Below are 21060 nucleotides of genomic sequence, written 5' to 3'. Positions count from 1 at the left end.
GACTTCAAAAATAAAGTTGTTTGGGGTGAAAATTAATTTTTTTTATAATTATAATTTTTGAACGCAAAATAACATTATATTGAGAATGAATATAATTTTTTTTAAGTTTTTATAATTATAATTTATTATAGAAAAATTAAAGGCTTTAAAATTTTCCCTATTCTAAAAAAAAAAAAAAGAGGGGGTTTATGTGTGTCATGTTATAGGATTGATTTTGAGATTTATACAGACACAATTTTTACATAAGATCCACTAATTTAAGAAGAAGAAGAAAAAACAAAAAATGTGACACGCATTCCAATGAGTCAGTAGAATAGAGTTTCATTTTTCATGCAACTTTCCCAAAAAAAAAATCATATTCCTTTCGTAACTTGTTTGTGCATTTATGCGAGTGGGACCACGCGACAAGTGGTCGCGTCGCTAGCCACAGCGAATTATTCTTTTTTGGGTACAATGCTAGAAACTGTAATTATTGAGCAAAAATATCAGAGTGCGAGTGCCTAAGATGCTGCTGAACCACTAGAATGGAATTTACCTTTTTCAGAAAGTAAAGAAGAAAAGGAAATAATGACCGAAGATTAAGGGGTTTAAATGGCTTGGCTTGCGTTGGGTCGGTAGACTTTATCGTAATTAATTTAACGATAAATAGATTAAGTTCGTATAAAATATTATAGATCTGATCCAATTTGTTATCGGAGGTCATATATGCTTATAATTTTTTATAATTAAATGTTAATTGTTAATTTTTATCATAATTATAATTTATTAAATTATATTTTTTTTAATAAATTATAAAAAATTAACTATTAATTATAAAATATTATAAACGAAAACAGATCATAAATATAATTGTTTTATGGAAATTACTTCTCTTATGTAACGTGAGAGAAAGTTTTTCATAATAAGAGACAAATAAAATGAGCTCCACTAATTTTTAGAAAAAAAAAAAAAGAGGCACATTTTTTAAAAGAAGAGTGACATAGAGATCCATCTTATGCAACATAAGAGTATAATTTCTCTTGTTTTATAGATTCAAATTAGGGTTCGTTTTTTCTGTCGTTGCTGCTGATAAATTATCTGCAAGTAAGTCCAATATGACGTCATTTTGAACGAAAATTATGATGTTTTTGAAATTTTAATTTATTTCAGAGTTATAATAATTTTTATATTTATAATTTTTTAAGATTTCACAACAAAAACAATGTGGTTTAAAAATAAGCAGAAACATTTTTTCCTTCAAATTATACCTATGAACTGATTTCTATTTAAAAAATAAAAAGGTTTAGCGTTGTATTAAACCTAACTGAACCTGAACGGAGCAACTGTGGTGGTTTCAGAACGGTGCCGTCGTCGAGTTCTGAGTGGCACAAACAAGAGACAATGGCAACAAAAGCTCTTGGTTTCGCTCTGACTGTCAGTGACCTTTCCAACCGTTTCGCTTCCAAGTCGCCACCAAACGCTCCAAAAGTTTGCGTTTTTACTCTCAGATGCTCCTCTGGTAAACCCTATCTCTTCCAATCCCTTTTCCTTATTTTGTCCCCAGATTTTAAACCCAGTTGCTTATGAACACGGTGGGGCTCCACGTGAATAATTTTTCCGCTTTTTTTGGACTATATTTCTTTGAAGGGTGAGCATTCCCACGTAAATATTAATGGGCACATAAGGATATTTATAAAAGAAAGTTTTTTAAACGTTATATTATTTGTTCTGATCCTGTCATCGATGAATTCCTGAATTCTAATGAATTGGATATTCGGGTTCTATGTTTTGTAAGCATATTTGTTGCAATGGGGTTGAGCTTTATTTCTTTCTTTCTTTCTTTTTCGTTTTTCCAGATAACTGTTTGAAAGCTTATATTTTCATACTCTGAAGCAGACTTGTGAACCCGGCTTCTAATGCATTTATTTAATAGCCTGAACATAACAATTGTTTTGTCCCTTTGATGTAGAAAAGCTTTCTTTCCCTTTGGTTGGTTGTTTATACTTGGAAGTGAAACACATTGTGTACTATTACCCAGAGCTTGAAGAAACTGATGCAATTTTTTCATTTATTGTTTTTTTTTCATGAAAAATAGTCAAGGGAGAAAGGCCTTGGAAAACTTCAGATGCTAGACTTGTACTAGAAGATGGATCAATCTGGAAAGCGAAGTCATTTGGTGCTTCAGGAACCCAAGTTGGTGAAGTTGTTTTTAATACATCATTGACTGGGTGAGATGAACTACAAATCTTACGATCCAGACTTTGTTATGGCATGCATTCAATCTGAATATGTGGATATATGGATGTCTATTTATTTCTTTTTTATATCTGTGCTCTGCAGATATCAAGAAATTTTAACAGATCCTAGTTATGCTGGTCAGTTTGTGCTGATGACAAATCCACATATTGGTAATACAGGCATAAATTTTGGTAAGTGTTTATTATATTTTATGTCTTTTGAATCCTTGTTCTTGGAAGTCATTTAAAAACTACCTTTTGACGCACTGACTGCCAGATGATGAGGAATCAAGACAGTGCTTCCTTGCAGGTCTAGTAATCAGAAGTTTGAGTATCAGGTTTTTTTTCTCATGCTATGGAAATGTTTTTCATTGAATGAGCTTTGCTTAGTCTGCTTACTTTCCCTTTCTCCTTGTGATAAATTTATTCAGCACTTCAAACTGGAGATGTGCGGAAATTCTAGGTGATTACCTAGCAGAAAGGAATATCATGGGGATTTGTAAGTAATTTATATAATTCTGCAAGTGTTGCTTTGAGAAAATTTTCTCTCTGTATAAGTTCAGGTTTTGCTTTTAACTTTGGTGATACTTTGTGCTGCAACAGATGATGTTGATACACGTGCTATCACCCGCAGATTACGACAAGATGGCAGCCTTATTGGTGTGCTGACAAATGACAATTCTAAAACAGATGAGGAACTAATTCAGATGTCTCAGTCTTGGGACATTGTTGGTAAGGATACAAGACTTTGAGGTTATGGAACATTTGTTAAAAGTGGAAGTACATATCTGCTGTGTTGTTTCATATCTGCAGGTGTTGATCTAATAAGTGGAGTATCATGCAAGTCTGTACACGAATGGGTTGATAAAACAAAGCAAAATTGGGATTTTAATTCCAAGGGGCCCGGGGAGACTTTCCATGTGAGTATAAGCAGTATGCTGTTGGTATTGCCTCTCCTTCCTTTTGATTGACTACTGCATACTTTAATTTACACTTAATGCTGGTGAGAGAATTGTAGGTTGTTGCTTATGATTTTGGAATCAAGCATAATATACTTAGGCGCCTGGCATCTTATGGCTGTAAAATCACTGTTGTGCCATCTACGTGGCCGGCATCGGAAACCTTGAAGATGAAGCCAGATGGGATACTTTTCAGCAATGGCCCGGGAGATCCATCTGCTGTTCCTTATGCTGTTGAGACAGTAAAGGATATTTTGGGAAAGGTGCCTGTTTTTGGAATTTGTATGGGCCATCAATTGCTAGGTCAGGCTTTAGGAGGCAGAACCTTTAAGATGAAATTTGGTCATCATGGAGGAAATCATCCAGTTCGTAACCTTCGAACTGGCCAGGTTGAAATTAGTGCTCAGGTTTGTGATTTAATGGACTTTTTCCTGCACTAATTCTATCAAACAAATTGTATTTAGAAAAAAAGTTTGGTTTTTGGGGTTCACTCTTTATTTCTTAAAACAAATTTGTAGTGTTCCTCTTCCATCTTATGTAAAATCCATATTATTCTTTTAGTTATGCTGGAGGAGAGAAAAAGAACATTGGTATGATGTATAATTTTGCTCATGAGGAGGGTTGGTAACCCCCATCTTCTCAAAATGAAAATTAATTTATGACTACAAAAAAATGTGAAGAAGAATTCACTATGATAGTGACTGTTGGTGGCTAAAACTATTTGTGCAAATAGTAAATTGGCATCAGCAACTCAGTCCATGTCCCTGTTGTGTCAACAAGATGGTCTGTTATTACATTAAATCATTGACTGGACTTGTTCGCATGGTTGGATCGTTAGTATTGTCATGAAGTAGAAGGCAGCATAAAAGATTCTATGTATGCAAATAGTAATTTAAGGCTTGGTTGTTTCATACTGTTTTGTAAAATCATAAACTAAGATACATATATTGGCAGAACCACAACTACGCGGTTGACCCTGCCACACTGCCAGAAGGAGTGGAGGTTACTCATATAAATCTTAATGATGGAAGTTGTGCTGGCCTTGCTTTCCCAGCTCAAAGGATAATGTCCCTTCAATACCACCCTGAAGCATCCCCAGGACCTCATGATTCTGATTACGGTATGAGACAACAAACTTGCGCAATTTATTAAAACGTCTGTAATGAGTTTTAAAATAATTGTAGTAAGAGTGGAATGATCCTTGGTCTATCAGAGCACTCTACATTCTTAAGAAATTTTTAGTTCAATACCAAGAGGATGTCTTTATTTCAACTGACTTCATAATTCCTGTTTCATTTGGAATTGATCCATAAATACTAATGTGATTTGTTCACAATGCAGCTTTTAGGGAGTTTATAGAACTAATGAAACACGAGAAAAGCAAAAAACCAGAACCCCAACTGTCAGCAGTGTCTGGTTTGGACGCCTAACGTTTGAAGCTGATACCCTGCTGGATGAAAAGAATATAGTGAAAATTTTAGTTTATGATTAAGTCTTGTTTGGTGATTTTGTCCCTCGAGGGTTGATAACCTTTCTTTTCTTCATCTTTTGTTATAAGGGCAAGCACGCCCAAGATTGTTGTAACCCTCAATTAAGGGGATCCGTGTACTTTTGTTAAGAGATATAAGGAGCACCAATTTTGTATTCTCTCCAATCCAGTGATGATATGGTGTCATATTAAGTAATCAATCACTGTAAAGTTCTGGGTTTGAAGAGAAACCAACGGCAAACTTTTCTTGTAGAACCATTTGTAAAACCAATCTTATATATTATTAGAGATTCTATGGGATCTAGATGATTTCATTGTTTGAGAAGTTTTTATGTATGCGTGAATATAACTTGCAACAGATTGCATCTAACTGGAACAGTGAAGCATCTAATCTAACGACTAACGGATAAGAGGAATAAAAAATAAAATAATTACATAATTTCAATATTATCACTATCTACTTATTCTATAACACTCCGTCATATTGGAGCATAAACAAAATAGAGGATAAAAGATTGTGCAACATCTCAAACAACAACATTCTTTGTATGAGTCCCATGTTTCCACGAATTACAAACAATATTGTGAAAAAATGACCAAGAGTGGAGAATGGGGAGACCAAAGACATCTTACTGGCAGCCGCTGCCAAGTTTAATGGCAAGATATGTGTTTTGACATCAACAGACAATTTTTTCGTTGGAATTATGCCACAGCACCAAGTACGTATAAACAATGAAGGAAATTTGTTTCTAGTTGGAAAGGTATATCAGATTCAATATCGCACATGTGCTTGAATATTTTCAAAAGTTTAATAAGGATTTATTGTTCTAATGTTTTTATACTTTTTTTTTTTTGATAATCCCTAATGTTTTTATACTATTAATGAATTACTTATCACTTTAAAGTTTTCACCATACAATGTTATCATAGTTGTTGTTTTCACCTCAAGGATGTGTACAAAAAAGAATTTAACAACACAACACAGGGAAAATAACATCAACAAGCGATCTATCCGTTCACTCAATGGACATATGCGCCCATCATAAGCACCCTAAGTTTCTGGGGGGCCATTAATCAAATATAAATTGCTGTATGAATTAACGACCAAGAACTGATGATAATATAAAATTTCTCGATACATATAACTATTAACATTAATGGTCCAAGGGAAAAAATCCTTCAAATGTAGACTTTAAAAATACAAAAAGAAAAGAGGGAAAAAAGAGATCAGCACAATCACTCCATTTCTACAAACAACCTACAAAGAAGACACGGATGAACCACGGATTTACCCAACACAAGAAATGCCTCTCTCCATTCCCTGCCACCACATCCAGTGCACCACAAAATATGATGCATCAATCTCAGAATAGACCCTTGTTCATTGATACTTCCTGACCTCTTATCCGCGGCATCATCCTTAACATGACATGACACATACACGAAAAAGCAACTGGAGCAAAAAATAACACACCATTTAAGCATCTTTTGGACTTAGAAGCACTTCCTGTGGACAATGGATGGACCAGATTCCTCATATTCACCCTTGGATATCCACATCTGCAAAACCAAAACATGTTTTAGAGATCAATATATAGGGCACATACTTGAAAGCTGATTAATGATAAAACAATCACCTGCTGGAATGTGCTGAGGGATGCCAGGATTGATCCTCCGATCCAGACACTATATTTTCTCTCTGGTGGAGCCACAACCTTAATCTTCATGCTGCTGGGAGCAAGAGCAGTGATCTCTTTGCTCATCCGGTCTGCAATACCAGGGAACATAGTTGACCCACCACTAAGAACAATGTTGCCATACAGATCCTTTCTGATATCCACATCACATTTCATAATAGAGTTGTAGGTGGTCTCATGAATTCCAGCTGCTTCCATTCCAATCATAGATGGTTGGAAAAGAACTTCTGGGCAACGGAATCTCTCCGCTCCAATTGTGATAACTTGTCCATCAGGAAGCTCATAGCTTTTCTCGACTGAAGAACTGCTCTTTGCAGTCTCAAGTTCTTGCTCATAATCCAGGGCAACATAAGCAAGCTTCTCCTTCATGTCACGAACAATTTCTCGCTCAGCAGAGGTGGTGAACATGTACCCTCTCTCAGTGAGGATCTTCATCAAAGAATCAGTTAGATCACGACCGGCGAGATCCAAACGAAGGATGGCATGGGGGAGTGCATACCCCTCATATATTGGTACAGTGTGACTCACACCGTCACCAGAATCCAAAACAATACCTGTTTCGAAAGAAATTGATTCAGGGGAAGAGTGATGTGATGATAAGAGATAAATTATGACAGATGGTAATATACAAACCAGTTGTGCGACCACTTGCATATAGGGAGAGGACAGCCTGGATGGCAACATACATGGCCGGCACATTGAAGGTCTCAAACATGATTTGGGTCATCTTTTCTCTGTTGGCCTTTGGGTTGAGAGGAGCCTCAGTGAGAAGCACTGGGTGCTCCTCAGGAGCAACACGAAGTTCGTTGTAAAATGTGTGATGCCAGATCTTTTCCATGTCATCCCAGTTGCTGACTATACCATGCTCAATGGGGTACTTCAGAGTCAGAATACCTCTTTTTGATTGAGCTTCATCACCCACATAGGCATCCTTTTGACCCATCCCAACCATAACACCAGTATGTCGAGGCCGTCCAACAATACTGGGAAACACAGCCCTCGGAGCATCATCACCAGCAAATCCTGCCTGTACCAAAATAAAATCAATGGTTCACCTATGAAACTGCGACTCTCAGATGCACATGCACATGAAAAAACATAGCTACTAAGTACTTACCTTGACCATTCCAGTCCCATTGTCACAAACAAGGGGTTGAATATCCTCAGCATCAGCCATATTTTACCAACCTGCAGAAAGCATAGGGTGCCATGAAATCCAAGCATCAGTACCAACAACATTGTATGGACAACGTGTGTAGAATCAAGACGCTTACGGCCTTTGAAGTCAAGGATTTACTTCAAAGACTATTTGTTTTAAATCAGATGTAGCAAAAGTACACAGCACAAAACACACTGAGAGAAAAGAACAAGAAGAAAGCAGGGAAGTCAAATAATTTAGTACTTGCAAGTTGCAAAATACTTAATTTATCAAAAGAAGAAGTGGCGTTGTTCTAAAAGGGAAAATAAAAGTTAAGGGTACATAAATTAATAAACAAAGGAGACTATCCGTCACATTTTTTATGTTGAACTGCCAAAATTTATAAATTAACAGACATCATTCACAATATCATAGAATAATGGTTCCACACTACGGAGACAGTATTAGAGCAGACACAGTATTAGAGCTTACGGAACTTGTAATTAAGCTTTCAATTAGGAATATACTACAACCACATGTTACCCCCGGTTTCAGGAATATTCATTACCAACACTTTAACTACCTTATGATTTTCTATATTTAAAAATAAAATAAAAAATAAATCAGAGATTCTCCCATAAAATCCAGATCAGACCATAAAGCCAGCCAACAAACCACAACAAGTAAACGATTTCCGGCACAAGTATACAACAACTGAACACAAAATAAATCGTCTAGTTTAGTCAAGATCCAAGATCTCAGCTCAAGTAGATCAGAACCAGATACAGTATAGAGTGAGCGGTATGCAACATAAATCACCAAACCATAGATCAACTACATATAATCTTAATCTAACTTCGTTTCAGCAATCAAGCCATATGAATCAAAGTTCCGAGTAAAAGGAAATCCAGACACGCACACGGTTCTGCTATGGTAGGAGGCTATTTCACATAGAAGGAAGCACCGTTAAACAGATCTGAGGTCTTAAGGATACATTCTCCCGAATGGAAAAACTCATTCAAAGAATCAGTTGAAGTAAAGTGAATTGAACCGTTTTATGATTCAGAATTAAAAGCAAGCAAAATTCGGCTTAAAATATGAGAAAAAAGATGGCAATCTAAGACGGTTTAGATAGGGAATTACCTTGAATTAGAGAGAGAAGATGAGAGAAAATCAATTTACCAAAGTCAACCTCCGAGAAGAGAAAAGTATGGCTTAGAAACTAGGGCAACAATGAGAGCTGCCAGAGCACAAGCGAGGGGTATATATATATAGAGAGAGAGAGAGAGAGAAGGAGAGAGAGAGAGAGAGTAGGGTACTTGTGTGTCACTGTGCGTTGGTGAGAGTTTAATGGTAATAGTGTTTTCTTGCCTCGAATTTAAGAAACTCTGACGGGTCAATGACAAGGGAATCAAATTCCCTTCCGTGTTCTTTCTGGTCGAAAAAATAACCAATTAATTCAAGGGTTTCATAAGAGTTATGTTGTAGGAAAATTGATTGTGTTATGTTATAGAGATTTGTTTTGCGTGCCAGAGTTTTTTTTTTTTTTTTGCTGCGGGCCACACAAAATGTTGTATGTGTAGAAAAATTTTTGTGGTCATGTTAAATGATAGATGATAAACCCTTAATTCAAATTGCAAGCAATTTTTCCCCTTTAATTAAATGTTTCTGTTCGAGTCCTCTGGAAAATAAAAACATCATCCTCGACGATGACAACTATATTATGGATTCGATAGTCTAATCGAATTTAATCAAATTTTTCGGATCAAATTTTGGTCTATTAAATAATTTTTTTTAATTTTTTATCAAATTTATTTCCCCACCAAATTTTTAGTAATTATATTTGTCTTATAAAAGAATATTATCGTGAACCAAACGCCCCTTTAATCACAATTTAACACCTTATATTTCGAGCTTGTTTCAATACTTTTTTCCTTTTTAAAAGTTACTTCTTTTAAGAAGAAAAAAAAAACTTCTAAAAAAAATCTATTTAAAAGCCTGGTTTAAAAAAAAGTCAAAAATTATTTTTACAAAAATCAACTTTTAAAAAAAAAATTAAATAGCATTAACTTTTATAAAAAATACTTTTTAAGTAGGGATAGGATATTATAACAACTAATTAGAATTATTATCAATGTTACTACCAATCAATTTCATCGTTATGTTAATCCAACGATTATATTTATTTTTATCTTTATATGGTTATAATTCCTCATATTTAATGTAAAAATATTAAATATGAAAAATCATAATCATAGAAAGGTGGAAATAAATTTAAAGTATTAAATATGAGGAATCATAACTACACAAAAATGGAAATAAATATAACCATTTAATCAACATAATCGATCTAACAGTGAAATTGATTGGTAGTAATGATATTTGGTAGGGGTTTTGTGGTAGATACCTAGCGAACTTCTACTGGTATTTCAGCTTAACCATGTTTGGTACAAGATTTCAAAAAATTTAACTAGGCAAATCCTTTGCCCAGCCATTTTGATTTCTTTGCAAAATAATTTCATGAAAAGTACGGTTCCAAAAAACTAAATGGGAAGTGGTATTTTGAGGTTTACTGGGCAAAGGAAAAAAGGAGGCGAATTGAAGACAAAAATGACCCTCTCATGTACTGTCGAGTCTCTTTCTTCAGTCTACTCATTTTGCTTATTCACTGTAAATCCACCTAGGATGTGCATGACAATCTTATCGGAATCAATTCTTTTTTAATTTCTGTCCTGGGAACAGAAATGGATAGGAAACTCGTTTAGTAAAATCGATTTAATTTTTTGTTCCCGGGATGAACCAGTTTAATTTTTGTGCTAGGGAAAATAAAAAAGAATTAGAAAATTTCTTTTTTTTATTTCAGGGTCCAAAATGAGAAACATTATCTCTCTCAATCACTGTCCACATCTACCATCACCACCACCACCACCATCATCTCCACACGATGGTCGCCACAATCGTCGTCGCGCCATCGTACCACTAGTGTCGTCGTCACCACCCCTCACCACAACGATGCCACCGCCACCATTACCCCTAGGGCTGTGCATGGGTCAGGTCGGGTCAGGTTTTTGTCCGACTCGACCCAACTTGATTTTTATAGGTCAGGTATTTTGACCCGACCTGCTTTCATTTGATCCAAGACAGGTCTGACTTGGATTGGATTTTGTTGAACTAGTTCAGAACCAGTTTGGATCTGACCTGACTTGGTTTCTGAAGTGGGTCTGACTTGATTTCTGAACTGCGTCAAATCTGACCTGACCCGTTTTTTGACATGGTTTTCTAACAAAATTTTGTCGAAATTTTTACGTTGCAAAAGACAAAAATTTCGTCACAAAATTATTTTTTCGTACAAATTTCTACAAAAAAAAATTTCTTTTGAAATTTAGTTTCCGTCAATAGTTTTGACGAAAATGATTTCTTCTATCAAAAGTTTTAAACGAAAAAAGAATTTTGTCAAAAAATTTGACGGAAAGTTTTTCGTTCAAAATTTCGATGGGAATGTGTTCGGACGAAAATTTTGACGGAAATTATTTCGAGGGAAGTGTTTCATTTGAAACTTTCGACGAAATTTAGATTCTCTAAAGAATTTTGACAGAATACTTTTTTTGTCAAAAAAATTTACGGAATTTTTTTGTAGAAATATGTTTCGTTGAAAATTTTGATGGGAATTTTTTATCAAAAAACTTGACGAAAATATTTAGTTTAAAATTTTCGATGGAAATGTGTTTCGCTAAAAATTTCGACGAAAATCTTTTTTTGTCAAAAAATTTAACGAAAATTTTTTCGTCGAAAACTTTCGCCGAAATTTGAAATCTGTAAAAAAATTTGATGAATTTTTTTGCTGTCAAAATTTTTTGATGACGAAAATTTTTCCGTCGAAAACTTTCGCCAAAATTTGAAATCTGTAAGGAATTTTGATGAAATTTTTTGCCATCAAAATTTTTTTATGAAGAAAATATTTTTGTCGAAAACTTTCGCCGAAATTTGAAATCTGTAAAGAATTTTAATGAAAATTTTTGCCGTTGAAATTTTTTGATGGAACTGTGTTTCGGCGAAATTTTAATGGAAATTGTGTTGAGAAAAATGTTTCATTTGAAACTTTCGACGAAATTTAGATTCTCTAAAGAATTTAGACAAAATATTTTTTCTGTCAAAATTTCTTATCGAAATATTTTTGTCAAAAAATTTGACGAATTTTTTTTACCGAAATGTGTTCCGTTGAAAGTTTTGATGGATATATACTTTATCAAAAAACTTGACGAAAATATTTAGTCGAAAATTTTTGATAGAAATGTGTCGCGCTAAAAATTTCGACAAAATTTTTTTTTGTCAAAAAGTTTAACGAAAATGTTTCCGTGGAAAACTTTCGCCGAAATTTGAAATCTGTAAAGAAGTTTGATGAAATTTTTTTCAGTCAAAGAATTTCGATGAAAATGTGTTTCGTCGACAGTTTTTATGAATATATTTTTTTGTGAAATATTTTGACGAAATTTAGATTTCAGAAAAAGTTTTGACAAAAAAAATATTCCGTCAAATTTTTTTTCCGATGTGTTTTTAGTCACAAATTTTGATGAAAATATTTTTCGTCAAAAATTTTTGCGAAAATTTTTATGAAAATATTTTCCATAAAAAATTTTGACGTAATTATTTTACGTTAAAACTTTTCTTTTAATGTAATTGTGATTTTTTTTTCACATAATGAGTATGGGTCAAGTTTTGGGTCAGTAAGTCAATTTTAAAACGAGTCAGGTCTAAAACTGACCCAAATAAAAGTGGGTCAGTATTTACACCAGTTCAAAAAATATGGGTATTTATGGGCCAGGTCAAGGTCGGATCAATGACAGGGCAAGTGAACCAGTTTTTTTGCACACCCCTAATTACTATTAGAGTAGCATTAATTTGTTAGGATCCTGATTGTAACTATCACGGTTTGTTACCTTGTATATTAAAATAGATTAGCTTGATTTATGCTTTCTGTTCCTTAGTTTTAGCTGATTTCCTGATGTAAATAGATTAGCTTGATTTATGCTTTCTGTTCCTTAAGTTTAGCTGATTTCCTGATGTAAATAGATTAGCTTGATTTATGCTTTCTGTTCCTTAAGTTTAGCTGATTTCCTGATGTAACCAATTGTAAATCTTGGTCTATATAATAGACCCAATTTAATATATCATCAAGCTGCGAATGACAGCAACTTCTGTTATGGTATCAAGAGCTTGACGATCAACAAGCCTTCATTTTTTTTTTTTCTTTTCATCATGACTTCCGCACCTAAAACCTTCAAGGTTTCTGATTCTAAGTCACCCTTTTACCTGCACCCATCCGACAATCATGGTACTGTCTCCAAAGAACTAGGAGATTCTTCCAAACCTAAAGTCACATGCACTTACTGTGGCAAACCTTATCATGACATAACAAGATGTTATCAGCTGATTGGTTACCCAGATCGCCCCACTCCTGGACGCAGCCCTCCTCCTGGACGAAGCCGTGGTCGTGGTCGTTCATCCACTGCACGATCTCACCCACAATCTGCTCGGGCTACTCATACTTCTCTGCCTTCGGTTCCTTCTGAGCCGTCATCAGCATCCATCTCCATGGCAGATTTTACACCAGAAGTTCTACAACATCTCATGTCCTTGGCTGTCTCTTCTGCCCCTCCAGTTGATAAACTTACGGGTAAGATTTTACACCCATCTTGGATCATCGACAGTGGTGCATCCCAACACATGACGGGCACACTCTCCTATCTATCCAATGTGCATTCTATTTCTCCTTGTTCTGTGGGACTGCCGAATGGAGTTCATGATATTGCTACGCAATGTGGCAGCATTACTTTGGGCTCTTCTCTTCATCTCTCCAATGTTCTTTATGTCCCTTCGTTGGCTTGTAATTTGATTTCTGTATCTCAGCTTCTGCGCCAGTCTTGCTTGGCATTGTTTGTTAATTCTGTTTGTTTGATACAGGACCTAAAGCAGAAGAGGACGATTGGAACGGGTGTTGAACGAGAAGGGGTGTATATATTGTGTGCATCATCAGCTTCTGCTCATGTTGCCAGTACGTCAGATTCTGCAGCACTATGGCATCGTCGTCTAGGACATCCATCTTCCCGTTATTTATCTTTGTTACCTTTTATTTCCAATGCAAATAATTTGGCTCCTTGTGACGTTTGTTGTAAAGCCAAACAACCACGAAGTCCTTTTCCTATTAATAATAAACGTTGTTTACATCCTTTTGATTTACTTCACTGTGATATATGGGGGCCATATCATATGGCATCTACAACTGGTGCCCGCTATTTTTTAACTGTAGTCGATGATTTTAGTAGACATGTTTGGATTTTTTTGATGCGCAATAAAACTGAAACTTCCACATGTTTACTTCGGTTTCTCCACTTGGTTCGCACCCAATATGATGCATCTGTTAAGCGAATTCAGAGTGATAATGGGACTGAATTTTTGTCATCTGTAGTCCAAGAGGCTCTCTCATCCTACGGTATTCATCATCAATTATCATGCACTTACACCCAACAGCAAAATGGACGCGTTGAACGTCGTCATCGTCACATCCTCAACGTGGCTCGTGCTTTGCGTTTTGATGGTCACTTACCTATATCTCTTTGGGGAGAATGCATCTTGACCGCTGCTCACCTCATCAACAGGACACCGACTCCACTCCTTGGTGGTCAGTGTCCCTATGAAGTTTTGCATGGCACTCCACCAAAGTATGATCACTTACGGGTCTTTGGGAGTTTATGTTACACTACTGTTTTACCCAAACCACATGACAAGTTCGCTCCTCGCTCCCGTAAGTGTGTGTTTGTTGGCTACCCTTTCAACAAAAAAGGATGGAAGGTCATGGATATCTCCACTCATGAAATATTTGTTTCTCGTGATGTTTTATTTCATGAAACTATTTTTCCATTGGCTGCAACTTCATCTGCACCTTCTGTCCATGTACCGTCACCACAAGCTGTCTTCACCGATTATGATGTGGCACCTGTTACTGCTATTGATACTCCCACAGCGGAGCTTGATGACAGGGGGAGTTCGTCCTCCCCAGTTCCGGGTTCTATTACTTCATCCACGGATGTCCCTGGTTCACCGGTTCCGTTGACAGAACCCAACACTGCATCTGTGGCAGATATTCGTGAACAGCGTGCCAGACGTCCCCCATCTCATTTAAAGGATTATGTATGCAACACAATGACTACACCCTTTCCTCGTCTCTCCACTTCTCCAATCGACTCAGGTATTCAATATTCCATTGATCATTATGTTTCTAATGCATTATTTTCTTCGCACCATCAGATTTTTCTTGCCGCCGTGGATAGTAACCTGGAACCCAAATCATTTAAAGAGGCTATGCAATATCCTCATTGGCAGAAAGCCATGCAAGCCGAAATTGATGCATTGGAAGCCAATCATACTTGGCAAATTCAACCTCTCCCTTCTGGTAAGAAAGCTATTCCATGTAAGTGGGTGTACCGCATCAAGTACAATTCTGATGGAACCATTGAACGCTATAAAGCGCGTCTGGTTATTGCTGGGAACAATCAGATCGAAGGAGAAGATTACACTGAGACTTTTGCACCGGTGGCTAAAATGACAAGTGTGCGTACATTTTTATCTGTAGCTGTAGCTCGAAAATGGAGCATTTTTCAGCTGGATGTTCAAAATGCCTTTCTCCATGGCGATTTGGATGAAGAAGTCTTTATGCGTTTTCCTCCCGGTTTCTCCCAAACCAAGTCTGGTCACGCCTGTAAGCTTCAACGTTCACTTTATGGTCTCAAGCAATCCCCACGAAATTGGTTTGCTAAGCTTCGTAGTTCTCTCCTCAGTTTCGGCTTTGTTCAGTCTCGTGCTGATTATACGTTGTTCACTTACTCGACTGGTTCCCATTATGTTGCTATACTTGTCTATGTAGATGATATTTTGTTGGCAGGTAGTGATCCTTCTCTCTGTGACCGTGTCAAAGCTCATTTACAAACCTGGTTTAAAATCAAAGATCTTGGTCCCCTCAAGTATTTTCTTGGCATTGAATTTGCTCGAAGCAAGACCGGTTTGTTTCTTACTCAACGCAAATTTGCTTTGGATATTCTTAAGGAATGTGGACTTCAAAGTTGTAAACCGGTTGCTTATCCTATGGATCCCAATCACAAGCTTGCTCTTGCTGAAGGACCTCCGTTTGATGATCCTAAACGTTATAGACGTATTGTTGGCCGTCTTGTATATCTCACGATTACACGACCAGAACTTAGTTATGCAGTTCACACACTTTCTCAGTTTTTGCAGCATCCTATGCAGATACATTACGATGCGGCTATTCGTGTTCTTCGGTACATTAAGTCCAATCCTGGCCAAGGACTCCTTCTTCGATCTGACAGTGATCTTCTTCTTCGTGCCTATTGTGATTCGGATTGGGCTAGTTGTCCCTTGACTCGAAAATCAGTCACTGGTTATTTTGTTACTCTTGGACATTCTCCTATTTCTTGGAAAACCAAGAAGCAAAACACAATATCCCGCTCCTCTGCTGAAGCTGAATACCGTGCCATGGCAGCTGCGACTTCTGAGCTTATTTGGTTAAAGTCTTTTCTCAGCTCTCTTGATATTCCTCATGCAGCCCCTATGCAACTGTTTTGTGACAGTCAGTCTGCTATTCATATTGCTTCTAATCCAGTGTTCCATGAGCGTACCAAGCATATCGAGTTAGATTGCCATTTTGTTCGGGACTATCTTCTCAGCAAGACTATTTCTACTCAACATATCCCCACTAGTTCTCAACCCGCAGATATTATGACCAAAGCACTTGGATCCAAACAATTCGATTTTTTTGACTTCCAAGTTGGGCATCTCCTCCCTCCATGCTCCACCTTGAGGGGGAGTATTAGAGTAGCATTAATTTGTTAGGATCCTGATTGTAACTATCACGGTTTGTTACCTTGTATATTAAAATAGATTAGCTTGATTTATGCTTTCTGTTCCTTAGTTTTAGCTGATTTCCTGATGTAAATAGATTAGCTTGATTTATGCTTTCTGTTCCTTAAGTTTAGCTGATTTCCTGATGTAAATAGATTAGCTTGATTTATGCTTTCTGTTCCTTAAGTTTAGCTGATTTCCTGATGTAACCAATTGTAAATCTTGGTCTATATAATAGACCCAATTTAATATATCATCAAGCTGCGAATGACAGCACCTCCTCCACCCATCACTACCACCATGCCACCGTCACCACCACCACAACTACCGTTGCCGCCACCACCACCATCATTATCACCGTCACCATCACCACTGCCGCCATCAACCACCACCACCATCATCGCAACCATTGTCGTCCCCACTACCATCGCCATCACATGCCACTGCCACCACCCTCATCGCCACCACTACCACCACCATGACACCACCACTACCAACACCACCACCACTACCGTCACCACAACCACTGTCGCCGCCACCAACCATCACCATCATCGCCACAACCATTACCGTCAACATCGCCACCATTACACCACCCCTGCCACTACCACGACCACCATCACCACCACCATTGTCACCTACCACCTCCGCCACAGCCACAGTCACTGCCACTGCCACCATCATGATGCTTTCACAACCACCACCACCATGCCACTGCTACCAATGTTGTCGCCACCAACCACCATACCCACAACCATTGTCGCAGCCATTGTCGTCACCTCTACCACCACCATCCCCATCACTAGCGTGGTCGCCGCCACCATTACCACCGCTATCGCTGCAACCACTGCCGTAACAACCACCACCATTATCTTCACCGTGTCACTGCTACCACCACTACCGTACCGTCGCCGCCACCAGCACCACAACCACACCATATGGAAAGGAAAGTAATGATCTGAATTTTTTTTATTTAAAAGTAATTATTTTTTATTATATTATTTGTTGTGTTATCAAACACAATTGTCATTCTCGGAATAAAAAGAGAACGTGTTATCAAACACATTTTTTTTTTCTTATAAACTGTTCCAAGGCACATAAATATAAAATAATTATTTTTTTCTGAAATAGTGCTAGGGAATAGAATGGTTGTCATGCACACCTTTAATTGCACAAATGCTTCTAACAATAGTCTGATAGGGTTTAATGAAGATGTGCACTCCATTTGTGTTCATGGTCTTGTTAGTTTTGTATACATTTACATTTAAAATTTCATAGTAAAATTTAACCAAGCTTGTGCTTGATGGGAGAAATTATATGTGTTAGGTACCAGAAACCGAGAATAGAATGGAAAGAACTTAAATGGTATTGATAAGGTGGAAGAGCACCTTCTCTTCTGTACACTACTCAGAAAACTCCATTAGCCATTCAAGCTCGTATTTGGATAGTGCAGATATTTATTTTTTCAGACACAGAAGTGAAGCGATTTATTTTTTAACGACAAATGGATTATCTCTGTAGTGAATGTCTTTCAAAAATTAAAGGGTTACTTTTATAATTTTAATTAATTTTCTCGTCAATATTTTACATTCAACCAAACATAGATTTGGAAAACTGTGATCAATTTTTCCATCAATATTTTACCGTCAAACAAACATAGATTTGGAAAACTATAATCAATTTTCCTGGTAATATTTCATTCTAATAATCAAACAACTTTTTTTTCAACTTTACCAGCAAAATTATTTTCTCATCCTTTCCTCATTAATTGTATTTATTAATTAAAAAATTTTCTCTTTTACCAAACGCTGCCTTACTTGATTATTAGAATTAGCAGTGTTCGCGGTCTGGATTGGATCGGTTTTGGGAGCAAAAATCATCCAATCCAATCCCTTCGGTTTGATCATGTAATCATCCATTCAGTTTGGATTTTTTTTCAAATCCGATCCGATCCAATCCAATTTTTTTCGATTTGGATTGGATCGGTTTTTTGAAATTCCTAAATTTGTTTCATAATTATTGTACAAATAACATCTTTTGTATATATTGGCTTTGTAAATTTTTTTCTTTTGAAATACAAAAGCATTAGTAAACAATAATATATATATAATTTTTTCGGCAATGAGATATGAAGCTCTACACAGATAAAATTTTGTTGATAAGATGTGACTAGATTTTTTCTTGAATTTAGTTGATGGGTTAATGGGTCTTGAGTTTAAAAATTTGTGGGATATGATATGGGAAAGACCCAAGTAGGTAGAGAAGAATTAATATATTGGATCGATTTAGATTGGATCGGTTTTCATCACTCAATCCAAAAACCGATCCAATCCAGTTAAAATTTGCGGTTTTTTTTCGGTTTTCGATTTTTCAATTTTCGGATTATTCGGTTATCGATTTTTCGGTTCGGTTATTGCGGTTTGAATCGGTTGATGAACATCCCTAATTAGAATATCCTTCCTAAGTAAGCAAAACATATATAAAAAAAAATGGGAAGGCAATCTGAAAGATCTCATCAACAAGTAATTCTTTATTATTAATGGAATCAGTTAACCTTCATGAACTATATAATTAAATCAATTAAGCATGTTCATTACCGTTAGTGAGAATCAACTCCGTTAAAGTCTTATATGATTTACCAAAAAAAAATTATCTTTTTCAGAATTTGAAAATTTTCCTTCCTTCTTTTTTCAAAAATGAAAAACTATTTTGTTGATATCTTTTCGTCATTTTCTTCTTGTTCATTGGATGTCCAATATCCATTCTTTTTTCTTAAAAAATTTCTTCTTCTTCTAAAACAAATTCACATATTTTTCTTCCTTTCATCCTCCTGACTCTAAATTTTCAAGTAGCAAAAGAACCTGGTGTTTAGAGCTCGAGTGTGCCGAATCGCACGACCAAGACATAGTCAACAAAAAATCAACTTTCTTGCCTTCAAAATCATTTTATATCTGTTTTGGATGGGTTTTACTGCATCTTAGATTTCAATATTTCATATACACTTCTGCTGAGAATATGTTTTTAGTCAAATTTTTGAAAAAAGGGGTTTCAATAAGTTGAATCTTAAATTTCCATATATCTACTGGCATATAAGGCTCGACAGTCTCAATCAATCGGTTCGTTCAAAATCGACATAAGCACACATGGTAAATAACATTTCAGAATAATTAAAAAAACTAGGGAATTGATAGAGAATGGGTACACTAAGCCCTCTCGCCTCGGATTCTTCTAGCGAGTTGAATATCCTTAGGCATAATGGTGACCCTCTTAGCGTGAATGGCGCACAAGTTGGTGTCTTCAAACAGACCCACCAAGTATGCTTCCGCAGCTTCTTGAAGCGCCGACACTGCGCTGCTCTGGAACCTCAGGTCCGTCTTGAAATCCTGAGCGATCTCACGAACCAAACGCTGAAATGGAAGCTTTCGTATCAAAAGCTCCGTGCTCTTCTGGTACTTCCTAATCTCCCTCAGCGCCACCGTTCCCGGCCTGAACCTGTGTGGCTTCTTCACTCCCCCGGTCGCCGGAGCTGACTTTCTTGCTGCCTTCGTTGCCAGTTGCTTCCGGGGAGCCTTGCCGCCGGTGGACTTGCGGGCTGTTTGCTTCGTACGGGCCATCGGGAGAATCTAGAAGCTTCTAGAAGAGTGAATTGAAATCGTGAGTGGGTGTGGCAGGTTTGTTGTAAGAAAGGGTAATTTATAGATGAGAGTTGAGAGATTGAAATTTTGGAGGGAGAGAGTTTTTTTGGATTTCGGAGGGGCAATCCGTGTGAGGGCTGAATCGGACGGTTACGATTGGGTTATGAGAAAGCACGCTAATTCTTCTTCTCTTAAAAAGAATAAAAATGAGGCTTTTATTTGTATTCAAAATTTTGATTTGGCGCCAGTACTCTTAAAAAGATTTTGCCATATTGAATTTTCAACTTCACTCCCGGACCCACGGCCTCTTTTGTTTTTTATATGGTAGAAATATTTTGTTTTGTAAAAATAGTAAATTCTTAAATTAAAATGTAAATAGTAGTATTATTAAGTTTACCTGTCCATTTGAATGTTGTAGGTAGTGTTAACATAGAATTTTACAATTTATATTAATCGGGTTTTTTTTTATCCGGGAATCTCAATTTTTAAAAATATAATTTTTACTTTCAATTTACAATTATATTCGAAAATACAAAATTTAAAAAAATTCAATTTTTTGAAAATTTTAAAAAATTTCGCGTAACAAACGTCCAAAGTTATTTTGGGTATGAGCCCGATCTCATTCGACAGGAAATTAATTCAGTGATTCTCCTTTCGCTCTTTTTCCTCTCTCCTTGCATTTTCTTTGTCTATCTCTTCTCTCTGACCATATGAACACATTAAATTTGCTCCATCTGGTGGGCTTAAGGCCATTTCAACTTCCAATCGAGGAAAACCTAGTCGGGTAGGGTATTAGCCTACCAACTCGGGACGTGGGTTTGTACCCATGATTCTGTAGCTTTGTCATGCACTCACGATCACCACCTGCGGACTAATTGCTCTAAGGCCACTCTCTTCCACAATAACCATCACAGGGGCTGTGTATATACCACAATAGTACTCCAAATGGACCAGGTGACACACGTTGACAATTAGGGGGTGTATAGTAGAGGAGAAATTTTTCTTTGTCCACG

At 36.6% G+C, this 21060-nt stretch overlaps 3 protein-coding genes across 3 annotated transcripts; 1 reads left to right on the top strand and 2 right to left on the bottom strand.

Moving 5' to 3' along the window:
* Positions 1-1286: 1286 nt before the first annotated feature.
* Positions 1287-4927, top strand: LOC133290541 (carbamoyl-phosphate synthase small chain, chloroplastic-like). The gene is made up of 10 exons (XM_061488641.1): positions 1287-1498; positions 2075-2207; positions 2320-2408; positions 2494-2554; positions 2648-2715; positions 2820-2948; positions 3030-3136; positions 3235-3582; positions 4130-4295; positions 4517-4927. Exons 1-10 carry the CDS (start codon positions 1381-1383, stop codon positions 4603-4605), a joined length of 1308 nt encoding a protein of 435 aa, XP_061344625.1. The 5' UTR covers positions 1287-1380; the 3' UTR covers positions 4606-4927.
* Positions 4928-5751: 824 nt separating this feature from the next.
* LOC133291398 (actin-7-like) lies at positions 5752-8850 on the bottom strand. The gene is made up of 5 exons (XM_061489665.1): positions 8643-8850; positions 7479-7549; positions 6995-7388; positions 6302-6915; positions 5752-6224 (listed from the first exon to the last, which is right to left on the bottom strand). Exons 2-5 carry the CDS (start codon positions 7536-7538, stop codon positions 6159-6161), a joined length of 1134 nt encoding a protein of 377 aa, XP_061345649.1. The 5' UTR covers positions 7539-7549; positions 8643-8850; the 3' UTR covers positions 5752-6158.
* A 10765-nt stretch (positions 8851-19615) lies between these two features.
* On the bottom strand, positions 19616-20068 carry LOC133291213 (histone H3.2). Its single transcript, XM_061489443.1, has one exon. The coding sequence runs from the start codon at positions 20024-20026 to the stop codon at positions 19616-19618; it is 411 nt and encodes a 136-aa protein (XP_061345427.1). The 5' UTR covers positions 20027-20068.
* Positions 20069-21060: the final 992 nt, after the last annotated feature.

Source organism: Gastrolobium bilobum, unplaced genomic scaffold, assembly GCF_033153095.1.
Source record: "Gastrolobium bilobum isolate Gb01-03AN ecotype WA unplaced genomic scaffold, APGP_CSIRO_Gbil_v1 utg4377, whole genome shotgun sequence".
Taxonomy (NCBI): domain Eukaryota; kingdom Viridiplantae; phylum Streptophyta; class Magnoliopsida; order Fabales; family Fabaceae; genus Gastrolobium; species Gastrolobium bilobum.
This window is presented reverse-complemented; position numbering and strand designations above follow the sequence as displayed.

Bases quoted from the DNA above. Each gene is read 5' to 3' on its own strand.
- LOC133290541 (XM_061488641.1), top strand. From the start codon at position 1,381: ATGGCAACAAAAGCTCTTGGTTTCGCTCTGACTGTCAGTGACCTTTCC. The intron at 2,949-3,029 runs GTAAGGATACAA...TCATATCTGCAG, and splicing joins TCAGTCTTGGGACATTGTTG to GTGTTGATCTAATAAGTGGA. The intron at 4,296-4,516 runs GTATGAGACAAC...TTCACAATGCAG, and splicing joins ACCTCATGATTCTGATTACG to CTTTTAGGGAGTTTATAGAA.
- LOC133291398 (XM_061489665.1), bottom strand. From the start codon at position 7,538: ATGGCTGATGCTGAGGATATTCAACCCCTTGTTTGTGACAATGGGACT. The intron at 7,389-7,478 runs GTAAGTACTTAG...ATTTTGGTACAG, and splicing joins ATGGGACTGGAATGGTCAAG to GCAGGATTTGCTGGTGATGA. The intron at 6,225-6,301 runs GTGATTGTTTTA...TTGGTTTTGCAG, and splicing joins CCCTCAGCACATTCCAGCAG to ATGTGGATATCCAAGGGTGA.
- LOC133291213 (XM_061489443.1), bottom strand. From the start codon at position 20,026: ATGGCCCGTACGAAGCAAACAGCCCGCAAGTCCACCGGCGGCAAGGCT.